The 11,736-nt window shown below is 36.1% G+C and overlaps 1 protein-coding gene across 2 annotated transcripts in view; it reads left to right on the forward strand.

The window, feature by feature from the left end:
* The window catches only part of TBC1D23 (TBC1 domain family member 23), a 70,198-nt gene that overhangs the window by 48,777 nt on the left and 9,685 nt on the right, over window positions 1-11,736 (forward strand). The window contains exons 12-15 of one of the 2 annotated variants that reach the window (XM_004378137.2): window positions 1,856-1,898; window positions 4,979-5,085; window positions 8,566-8,705; window positions 10,025-10,069. In XM_004378137.2, coding sequence (XP_004378194.1) covers window positions 1,856-1,898; window positions 4,979-5,085; window positions 8,566-8,705; window positions 10,025-10,069 — 335 coding nt within the window. The remainder of the gene's footprint in view (window positions 1-1,855; window positions 1,899-4,978; window positions 5,086-8,565; window positions 8,706-10,024; window positions 10,070-11,736) is intronic. The other variant, XM_004378138.1, reaches the window with a different exon arrangement.

The raw sequence follows: 11,736 nt of genomic DNA on the forward strand, positions 1-11,736 counted from the left end.
GCTTTGTTTGATTTTTGGATTTAAGTCTTGAACTATCTGGAATTTATTTTGATGTTAGAAGTGAGATAGGAGTCAAAAAATATTTTTCCAGATAGCCAACCAGTTGTACCATCAATTTCAAATGCCACCTTTTTACTGTATACCCACTCTTCACTTATTGACATGGTTAGGTTCCAAAGACCAGGTCATGGTGCGAAAATCAGCGATATGCACAAATAGAGGATGACCATATCACATCACAAAATGGAGGATGACTACATCATTATGTAACTGCCAGATTACGTCATTACATAACTGACAAATTAGTGAGAATCATGGCACAGCCATGATTATAAGGTTATGCTGACACATAACCTTAACCATCACAGCCAGTGTTACTCTTGCCTTGCACCTCGGCGTTCATTACTGCTAGAGGTACATTGTTAATGTGCAAAAGTCAGGTAGTAGATTTTTTACTGTTGTTGTGAATGCAGGATGTTGGATAACAAGATAGTAAGTGAAGAGTATGTGTACTGAATTTCTCTATGCATCAGGATCTATTTCTAGATTATTCTGTTGCATTGATGTTTATGTGTACTCATGTCTTAGTACCTTTTACAGTAGCTATATGTGCATTTGGACATGTGATTAGGAGTACCAGTCCCTGGAGAAGGACATCATACTTGGTAAAATAAAGGGTCAGTGAGGTAGATTGACCCAGTGGCTGCAACAGTGGACTCAAACATGCAACAATTGTGAGGATGGTGCAGGATCAGGCAGTGTTTCATTTTGTTGTACATGAATTGGAACCGACTCGACAACACCTAAACAACAACACATATGCATTTATTATCTTTACTGTGAAATTGAATATATATGTATTTATTCATGACCTTTAGCCGCCTTTCCTTTTTGTGTTTGAATGTTGACTTCAACACACCTGATCTGTAGTAATTTTATGCAGCGTGTCCTTCTGCCTTCTCTACAAAGCTACACTCAGTGATGGCTTTGTCTTTATATAAATAATTGCTTAATTAAGTATTCTTCAGTAGTTTATATATTAAGTTTCTCACTTTGTGTGATCTTGAACTATGGAAGTCAGGAAGACATTGGGTATGGTGTTGCACAAACCACCCAACTCAGATCCTTTTTTTTAATACCGTATTTTACTGGGAATCTTATTTAAGAAAATTAGTCTAAAGATTAGTATTCCAGAAAGAACAAAATCAGAGAAAGAGCAAGGTATTTTGGGTGACGGATTGTAAGAAAAGTTTAAACCTTATTCAAAGAAAGATCTTAGAAACTTATAAAGAATAACAGAAGTAGGGATCCAACCTTATTTTACTCATAAATTTAATCAACCTGTTCTAAAAATTTTACATACATTCAAAAGTAGGGAAAATTGAACCGCATCATCCTTATCGTACTTTATTGTAAAAAATATTAACTAGTATTCAAGTTTCCCTGGTTTATAGAATGGTAACATTCTGTCATTTCTTCATTTATAAGCTGGAATATTTCTATAAAAGTGCACAAAATATTTTGAAAGCTTTGAGAAATCACTCTTAATTACATCCAAAAAATTCCATTTAACTGATTTTGTTTGACTCTTTATTGCACTACTTGAGATTATACTGAAAATATTATCAGAGTCTTGTTAATAGCCATGTCCCCTTCCTCCCACCAAAGCACTAGACCTACAATACATGAGGTAAATGTACATAAACCTTTCTGTGCCAAATTCTAAAATGTCAAGGAAAAAAGAAAGTCCAGGCATTTAATATGTAACTGTTGCAATTGTAAATGTTTATAGAGCGATCAGAAGTTTTAATTAAATTGCATTTTAGATTAATTTAAATTTTATTTTCCATTACAGAAAAACAAAGAGTATGTGAGCATTGCCAGTGGAGGTTTTATGGGTAAGGTTATAATTTACTAATTCCTTTGCCTTCCCTTTTTAGAGGAAATTATATTGATTATCAGCAGAGCTGATTTAGCCAAGTTAGTTAATGGGTAGACTCTGCTATTTTTGGTCATTCAGTATCTATAAAGAAAGGAAGATGAATGGTTAAACAAACTATGGTACATATACACAATGGAATACTACACAGCGATAAAGAGCAATCATGAGTCTGTGAAACATCTCACAACATGGATGAATCTGGAGGACGTTACGCTGAGTGAAATAAGTCAATCACAAAAGGACAAATACCGTATGAGACCACTATTATAAAAACTCATGAAAAGGTTTACCCACAGAAACAATCTTCGATGGTTATGAGGGAGAGGAAGGAGGGAGGGGAGAACACTAACTAGGCAATAGATAAGTGGTAACTTTGGTGAAGGGTAGGACAGTACACAATATTGGGGAAGTCAGCACAACTTGTATAAGACAAGGTCATAGAAGCTTCATAGACACATTAAGACTTCTGAGGGACCAAATTACTGGTCTGAGGGTTGGCGACCATGGTCTCGGGAGACATCTAGGTCAATTGGCATAACATAGTTTATAAAGAAAATATTCTACATCCTGCTTTGGTGAGTAGCGTCTGGGGTCTTAAAAGCTTGTGAGCGGCCATCTAAGATACTCCACTGGTCCCACCCCATCTGGAGCAGGGGAGAATGAAGAAAACCAAAGATACAAGGGAAAGATTAGTCCAAAGGACTAATGGACCACAACCACCACAGCCTCCACCATACTGAGTCCAGCACAAGTAGATGGTGCCAGGCTACCACCACCAACTGCTCTGACAGGGATTACAATAGAGAGTCCTGGACAGAGCTGGAGAAAAATGTAGAACAAAATTCTAACTCACAAAAAAAGAACAGGCTTACTGGTCTGACAGAGACTGGGGAAACCCCAAGAGTATGGCCCCTAGACACCCTTTCAACTCAGTACTGAAGTCTCTCCCAAGGTTCACCCTTCATCTGAAGATTAGACAGTCCCATAAAACAAACAGTAATACATGTAGATCAGTCATGTATATGAGACTAAATGGGTACATCAGCCCAGGAGTAAGGACGAGAAGACAGGAGGGGACAGGAAAGCTGGATGAATGGAAATGGGGAAGCTGAGGTCAAGACGGGGAGAATGTTGACACGTCGTGGGGTTGGCAGCCAGTGTCTCAAAACAGTCTGTGTATTGTTTAATGAGAAGTTAATTTGCTCTGTAAACCTTTATTTAAACCATGATAAAAAAAAAAAAGAAAAAGGAAGGCCAGCTGGATATATAGATAAGAGACAGATGTAACAAATGCAATGAATGACTATTTGATGAAAGACTGTTTAAATAGATGTATTCAATTTGCTACGAGATGGTTTGACACAGTGGCTACAACAATGGGTTCAAGCATAACAGCGATTGTGAGAATGGCGCAGGACCGGGCAGTGTTTCATTCTATTGTACCTAGGGTCACTGTGAGTCGGAACCAACTTGACGGCACCTAACAACAACAACAACATCCATTTGCTTATATTTGCAAAAGCTATTTCTGTAAGGATGCATGAAAAACTGCCCGTATTATTCCCCTCTATGGAGAAGGAGGATTAGATGGTGCTGGGAAACAAGAATGGAAGAAATACTGTTTACAGTATACCCTTTGTACTGTTCAGGTTTTTTGTTTTGTTTTATTGTTCATTTTGTTTTGAGCTACTTGAAGGTATTTCTGCTAAAGAAATGTTGACTTAATGGAATAAAATAAATAAGTTGATGTTTTGAAATCTGAAGACTAATATCTGGTAAACCGGGGTATTAAAATAATCGACAAGATCTCTGCAGGCAACTGTTTGAGAATTTATGAAAGATTAGGTCAGTCCAGTAAGATTAGAAAAGAGCCATTATAAAAATACTGAACTGTAAATGCTTGGAAAAATTAATGATAAAATCAAATCAAAGCATCTTGAAAATAGCAGGATCTTAGGTTTTAATCATAGGAGCATTGTAAGTAGTGTTAGGCCAGGTGTTGGCCCTAGGCCCAGTGTTATTTGTTAATAATCTGGTAACATGATACAAAACCTGGTTATTAAGCTTGTTGTGGTCAAAAGTGTCTGGAAAGCATTCTTTTATAGTACAGTCTAGATTTTAGATACTGTTTTTTTTTTTGCTCTGAATCATTTTTTTATTTTTTACCAAGAATAACCTCTTTCCATAGCAGTTAATGCCTAAGACTGCTTCTTTACTGTGGGAAAGATTGGTTGATATCTCTTTATGGTATAGCAAAAGTCACCATAGGTTTTCTGTTAATCCTTTATGTCATAAAAATGTTGCTGAAATTATTTGTTAAAACTTGAAAGATTACTTTTCAAAGGGGAAGATATCAAACCTTTACACTTAGTATGTAGACATACTGACTCGTAGGGTCACTTAAGATTGTCTGTGTTGGTCCCTGGGTGGCACAAATGGTTAAGCGCTTGACTACTAGCTGAAAGGTTCATATTTCGAACCCACTCAGGTGCCTCAGAAGACAGGCCTGGCAGTCTGCTTCTGAAAGGCCACAGCCTTGAGAATCCTATGGAGCACTTCTTCCCCGCACACATGGGGTTGCCATGAGTCAAAATCAATTCCATGGCAACTAACAACAACAGCAGCAAAGTATCTTTGTACAGAGGGCTTTAGAAGGAAGGGAGGAAGGAGAAGTAAAAAAGGAAGACTTTCTGTAGCCTGGGTCCTTTATTCTTTTATAAAGGCACAGAAAGAAACACCTGTGATTATGTCCTTGGATTCTTTATCACTCAGCTATGACATGTTTGGAGCCCTGGTGACGCAGTGGCTAAGCTTTCGGCTGCTAACCAAAAGATCGGCAGTTCGGATCCACCAGCCACTCCTTGTCAAACCTATGAAGCAGTTTTACTCTGTCCTGTAGGGTCCCTATGAGTCGCAGTTGACTTGACGGCAATGGGTTTCGTTTGTTTTTTTTATGACATGTTTATTATACTTCTCTGGTAATAAATGTTTCAAACGGGTTGGTATTTCAGATTTTTTTTTCTTGTTTATCTTTAGCACTGCAGCAGCACCTGGCAGACATTAATGTGGATGGACCAGAAAGTGGATATGGCCATTGGATTGCAAGTACCGCAGGCTCAAGGAGCAGTATCAGTTCTGTTGATGTAAGTGTATGTGTAGAATGGGTCACCAGAGTTGGATAAATGCCTACAAAAGGTGATTCACTACTAAACCCCCACCATAACAGAAATGGAGTAAAAATATTTCAAAAGCATGCAGTAGGAAGTCATATTATTGTGAGGTTAATGAAATGATGGCGCAAGCTTACACAGCTAACCAGCCAGGAGTCTTGGAGGTCCAGCTGCTCAATTCACATTTCTCCCTGCCCAGCTGCAGTGTGGTGTTGTGTAGTGACAGTTTTCTGCTCCAGCTTAAATATCAATCTGGACAATTCTGGGGCCTGTAACTAGCTGGGATTCTCAAGTACACCTATGCCAGGAATCCCATTTGGTTTGAGCCAGGAGAATCCTAGGACTCATGGTCTCATCCTTCACTTGCCATGTCTGTACCCCTCTCCACCATAAACTTACATGATTAGAACTTTAGTCCACCCACATTTATGTCTGATTATATCTGATTTTGAGTTACTGAGATATTGTAGGGTTTTGCTAATTCATTTTTTATTCTACTTTGGAAATATTTGAGTCATGAGTGTGTTGTGCTTTTTCAGTATTTCAACTGAATTAGATGTCAGTTGAATTAAATATCATTAAATCAAATTCTTAACATATGCTAGGCTTCATCTTCTTAATGATTCTTTACAATCAAAATAGAAGGAAAACTGCAGGACTGGGTCATGGTTATGAGCATGGGCTTAGGGGTCTGATAGACCTGGGTTCAAGTTTCCTCTCTAAAACTTACCTTCTTCATGATAACCAGCAAGATCTGTGCCATAGAGGTCCTAATAACAGAACCGTCCTCATAAGGATGATGTGAGGATTAACGTACAAGTACATGTAAAGCATAGTATCTTGTCACCTACATACATAATAGTAATTATAAAATTGTAATTCACTAGATGTCTTGAAACTGATCTTTAGCCATGTAAATCAAAGCAAATTGTTGTCAATTTTTCAGCAGATAGGTTTCTCTGAGAATTTTGTTTTCAACCTGATCCTCTAGGTTTCTAAGCTCTCTTCATGGGAAATTGCCATTTATTTATTAAACATTTGCTGTTTTCCTTTTTAATAATTAAATAGTATTCCATTGTATGGATGTATATAAGTTAGTCAGTCAGTCACCTATTATTGGATACTTATGTTGCTTCCAGTCTTCTTCTATTACCAACACGACCACAATTAATTATTACAGTAATATGTTTTTATGTGCCATGATTATTTAGTCCTAGAAGTGGAGTAACTTGGTCACAAGTTACTTAAAAAGAATACTTAACAAAATCCTTAGAATTCTGCATTATTATCAAATTGTCCTCCAAAGGATGTTATTCTAATTTATATTCCCACCCATAGCATTGGGTAGTCTTTTTTTTTTTTTTTAATGTACTTTAGATGAAGGTTTACAGAACAAACCAGTTTCTCATTAAACAGTACACATATTGTTTTATGACATCAGTTAATAACCCCACAACATGTTAGCACTCTCCCTTCTTGACCTTGGGTTTGCTTTTACCAGCTTTCCTGTCCCCTCCTGTCTTATAGTCCTTGTTCCTGGGCTGGTGTGCCCCTTTAGTCTCGTTTTGTTTTATGGGACTGTCTAATCTTTGGGTGAAGGGTGAATCTCAGGAGTGACTTCATTACTGAACTAAAAGGATGTACGGGGGCCATACTCTCGGGGTTTCTCCAGTCTCTGTCAGGCCAATAAGTCTGGTCTTTTTTTGTGAGTTAGAATTTTGTTCTACATTTTTCTCCAGCTCTGTCCAGGATCCTCTGTTGTGTTCCCTGTTAGAGCAGTCACTGATGGTAGCCGGGCACCATCTAGTTGTATTGGACTCAGTCTGGTGGAGGCCGTTGTAGTTGTGGTCCATCAGTCCTTTGGACTAATCTTTCCTTTGTGTCTTTAGTTTTCTTCGTTCTCCTTTGCTCCCGAAGGGATGAGACCAGTGAAGTATCTTAGATGGTGGCTCACAGGCTTTTAAGAACATTGGGTAGTCTTTCTGTGGAAGCTTTTATCTTCAGATGTAGAAAACAAATGGAAGCCATCGTAGCAACTGTTGTAAAGATGTGTTATATTTAAAAAGTCCAGAGACTTCCCACAATCAATTTAATTTGGTTATAGAGATAGAAACGTGATTTTTTGTGTTAGTGACTTAATTCTCCTAAAAATAAAAGTCATACATGTTCATTGTAGCACAATATGTAAATAAGAGAAGTATAAAAAGGAAAACAGAATCACCTATTGTCTTAGTCATCTACTGCTGCTATAACAGAAATACCGTAAGTGGATGGCTGTAACAAAGAGGAGTTTATTTCCTCACAGTAAAGTAGGCTAAAAGTCCAAATTCAGGGTGTCAGCTCCAGGGGAAGGCTTTCTCTCTCTGTTGGCCTTCTCATCATCAATCTTCACCCAGACTAGGAGCTTCTCCACGCAGGGACCCTGGGTCCAAAGGGTGCACCCTGTTCCTGGCACTGCTTTCTTGGTGGTATGAGGTCCCCCTGTCTCTGCTTGCTTCTCTTTCATATCTCAAAAGAGATTGCCTCAAGACAGAATCCAGTCTTGTAGATTGAGTCCTGCCTCACTAACACAACTGCCGCCCATTCCCTCCCATTAACATCATAGAGGCAGGATTTACAACATATAGGAAAATCTCACAATACCGGGAATCATGGCCCAGCCAAACTGATACACACCTATATATACACCTATATATATACCTGTAATCCTACTGAACAGAGATAATTGCTATTCATATTTTGAAATATTTCAAGTCTTTTCTTATTGCATGTGTATTTTAGTGTTTTATTTCAAAAGTAGTTATCATAGTGTACATATAGTTTTATTTTGTTTTTCACTGAACATAGCATTTTATAGTGTTTTAAAATATTTTTTAAAAGCATTTTTTGTGGCTGTATAATTCTCCATTAAATAGTACCTAAAGCTTTGTTCACTTCCTGATTATTTCCTTCTCATAAATTCTGAAGAGGAATTAATGGGCAAAAGATAGAAATACTTTTAAAACTTTTGACATCAAGAAATTGCCCTCTTAAGGTACGTGTGAACAATCCCATAAGCAATTTAAGAATTATGTTCACATCTATTAGGAACATCAGGGGAACTTTTCTTTGAAAATTAAAGGCCTAGGTGAGAATGGTTTACGAAGCAAAAAAATATACAAGGAAGAAATGTGTGATAATTTAACTACATGAATGATACTCTGATTATACTTTTGCTTACCTTTTTAGACTAGCCTGAGTTAAGAATGGTCAGTAACTTTAACTATTTTTTTTTTTACTGAATGAAGAGGGTAATTTCAGACTTCATACATGTATATATATGCAATATATATCTTAATTTTTATTTTCTACAATCCATTCTTAAAATAGTTTCATCTAGTTAACCTTTAGCCCTGGTGTGTTTGCTGATGATTTGGAGAGCAGTTAATCCATCATTAAGTTCTTTTCTTTCAGGGTGAATCTTCTAATGGTGCAAATGATAGAGGAATGAAATCACTAGTAAATAAAATGACTGTTGCTTTGAAGACAAAATCCGTTAATGTCAGGGAAAAAGTTATCAGTTTTATTGAGAATACTTCAACTCCTGTGGACCGGTGAGTTGCTTATGCAGTGAGTTTATGTTGAATAATTAAAACTAAAGAAAAGTGTCTGGCAGTAAACAGTTGAATGTGTTCTAGAAGAGGATCATAAAGTACTTTTTTATTAAATAATTTCATAGGTATCATTAATATTGCAGAGATGTACTTTATTGCTGGAAAATTTTGGCGTACAAGTTCTCTCTTCTCTGCCACTGCTCAGAATAACACAAATAATGGCTCTGCCCCTTCATGCCATTGATTAAAAACATATCCACAGTCAACTATATGTATTACATTTCATAAAGTAGCTGCTTACCAGTTGTCAAATGGATGGGGAATCAGCTACTAAATGCAGTAATCTCATAGCAGGACTTCTTCTTCTGCACCAGGAATTTAAAGCTGAGAAAATTTGGTCGTGTTAAATAAAGCAGAAACCCACTTTCTCAAGATTAAGAGTTCGGGTCTTCATAGAATTTTGTTCACAGAATATAAGCAAACCTCATTTTCCAGTGAATTACAAATGAAGGTCACAGCTAACAGTAGTAAGAAAGATTAAGAGTATCTTTTCTGTTGTTTCTTACTGGAACTCTGAGTGTACAGTGTATTTTTTTCCTCCGTGCATTAGCCTAATTGACCTTTCTTGTTCATAGAGTTCAAAGCTAACCTTATGGTTCCAAAGCAGAAATGTTTGTTTTTAAGCAAGCTGATCTTGGAAATGTGTTAATAATATTTAATCTCACTCATGTCTTACTTGCAGTATCCTGGAAAAGTTGAGATGTTTGACTTTGAGAACTGAATGAATGTCAGGAATTTGCTGTTTGTCACTTTATTAAGTGTATTCCATATGCAAACAAAAGCACATTTTTTCCACTTAGCAAACAGCAAAGTTTTGATAATAGGTCATTTTCACTAACCCAGAAAAATTTACATTATCTAAAATGATCAACTGATAAGTAGTATTTGTGTATCAAGCCTGAAAGACTTGTTTGCACGTTAAAGCTGTGCCAGCTCTCAAAAGCCTAACCCTTTTAGTTAGTGCATTCTGAATTATAGTGCTATTATTGCTACTATTTTGTACATGTACATTTAAATTTTTATTTTAAAATACATCTTATTTTAAAAAGATTCTGGTGATAACTGAGTTGAAAAAACTTATTTAAATAATCACTTGAATCTAGCTTTTCTTCATTTTTCTTTGTACTTGGGGTGATTGAAACATTTTCTTTAAGATGTACCTTCTAGGTTAGAAAAACTGATTATACTATATTTTTGTGTTAAAGTTGTTTTATTTTTTGTAATCATTTTGTTCTGTCCTCTGCCTTGATTTGCTATAGAATGTCTTTCAATCTTCCTTGGCCAGACAGAACATGTACAGAGCGGTAAGCCACTGAGTAGACCAGCTCTATCACACTATCTGTTTCTTTAGCATGCCTCATACTGTCTGTTAGCCTTATGCTGACTTGGCTGAAATTTCATGCACCAGTTTCAAATGCCAAGCTTTTCTTACTCTGCTTTTAGGAGTGTGTGATGCTGATGTTTGATCTGTTTCTTCTTTCTGTTTTTTGCTTGGTCATTTTAATATTTTTTTCCCTTGTACAATTCTTTATTATCTCCCATTCCACAGATGAAAATCAATGTCATTGAAACTGAAGAACTTCATAAAACTTGCAGTTTTTCTTCTGAGACAGGGGAAAGTGAAACAAAGAAAATAATGTAGTCTTAGAGTTGGCAGGGTCTTAACTTTGGAGATCATTTACTTCCCTCTGCTGCCCCTAAGAGTAAAGAAAATTATAGCACCTAAAAATAGGCACAGTTCCTGGCTCAAATTTTTAATTTATGCACCTTGTGTAATTTTGTAATATTTTTAGATTTTTTTCCTAATAAGATACATGTATTTCGGTTGGTGAGTTAACATATAGGATTGATTCCAGAGAAGCACAGTTCTAGGGTTCTGTTTTTGGTTTTCCTTGAAAGAAGTTAGGCCACGGGGTACGTGATATATAATCTATCTCTTTTCTACCCCTAGTCTGACATTAAGGCTTGGGGTGATTGTCATTGAAAGACAAAAAGATTCCGTAAGTTTAAAGTTTAAAAACCTACTGGATCTACAATTAAGATGAGCAAAAGAATCTTACTAACTTAATTCTAGTATTTTTAGAAATGACAGTTTACTCTCTGATAACCGACCTACTAAGAGTTTTTATTTACTGTAACTGTTCCTGCACAATGCCAGTTATCGGACTTTTATTATAATTTACCTAAGACTCATTTAAAGGAAATAGCTTATTTTAAAATATTGTGAATCATCTTTCTACTCTTCCTTGTGATAGGACCATTGAATTAGTCTAATTTTATTTAATTCCCAAGGTTTCTCCCAAATTCTTAATTTTTTATAGGCAGATATATTTATTTTGAAAATAGAATTTAGTGAAAAGTTAAAATGAGTTGGTTTCTTTGTGAGCTCAGTAAGTTAATTTAAAACCTGGTCGAAGTGTTTTATAGATGTTTCTGTTACTGCTTTGGCTTAAAAAGTATTAAATAATGCTACCTTTGTTTTAAAAGTAGAGCCATTAAATTTCATTAAAACTTCGTATTGTATAGTAAATCCAGATAAATAATGAATAGCTTATTTTTTTGGATTGTCTCATTATTCATACTTTCTGGTTCAAGCATTTCATGTAAACATTCTCTGTTGCTTTCTATATTATAGCTGTCTAATTGTTTTAATATTAGGAGAGAACCAATAATTTTTTTTTTTTATTGTACTTTAGGTGAAGGCTTACGGAACAAATAGTTTCTTACGAAACAGTAGTACACATATTGTTTTATGACGTTGGTTAACAGCCCCACAACATGTCAACCCTCTACTTCTCAACCTTTTTTTTTTGGTGAAAATACACACAGGCAAAGATAGACCGTTTCAAAAATTTCTACATGCACAGTTCAGTGACAGTTCAGTGACATTGACTACGCTCTTCCAATTGTGCTGCTATTCTCACTTAAGATGAAAGCTTCCAGAACAAAATAGTTTCTCATTTAACAGTTA

The sequence above is a fragment of the Trichechus manatus genome, unplaced genomic scaffold, assembly GCF_000243295.1.
Source record: "Trichechus manatus latirostris isolate Lorelei unplaced genomic scaffold, TriManLat1.0 scaffold00055, whole genome shotgun sequence".
NCBI lineage: Eukaryota > Metazoa > Chordata > Mammalia > Sirenia > Trichechidae > Trichechus > Trichechus manatus.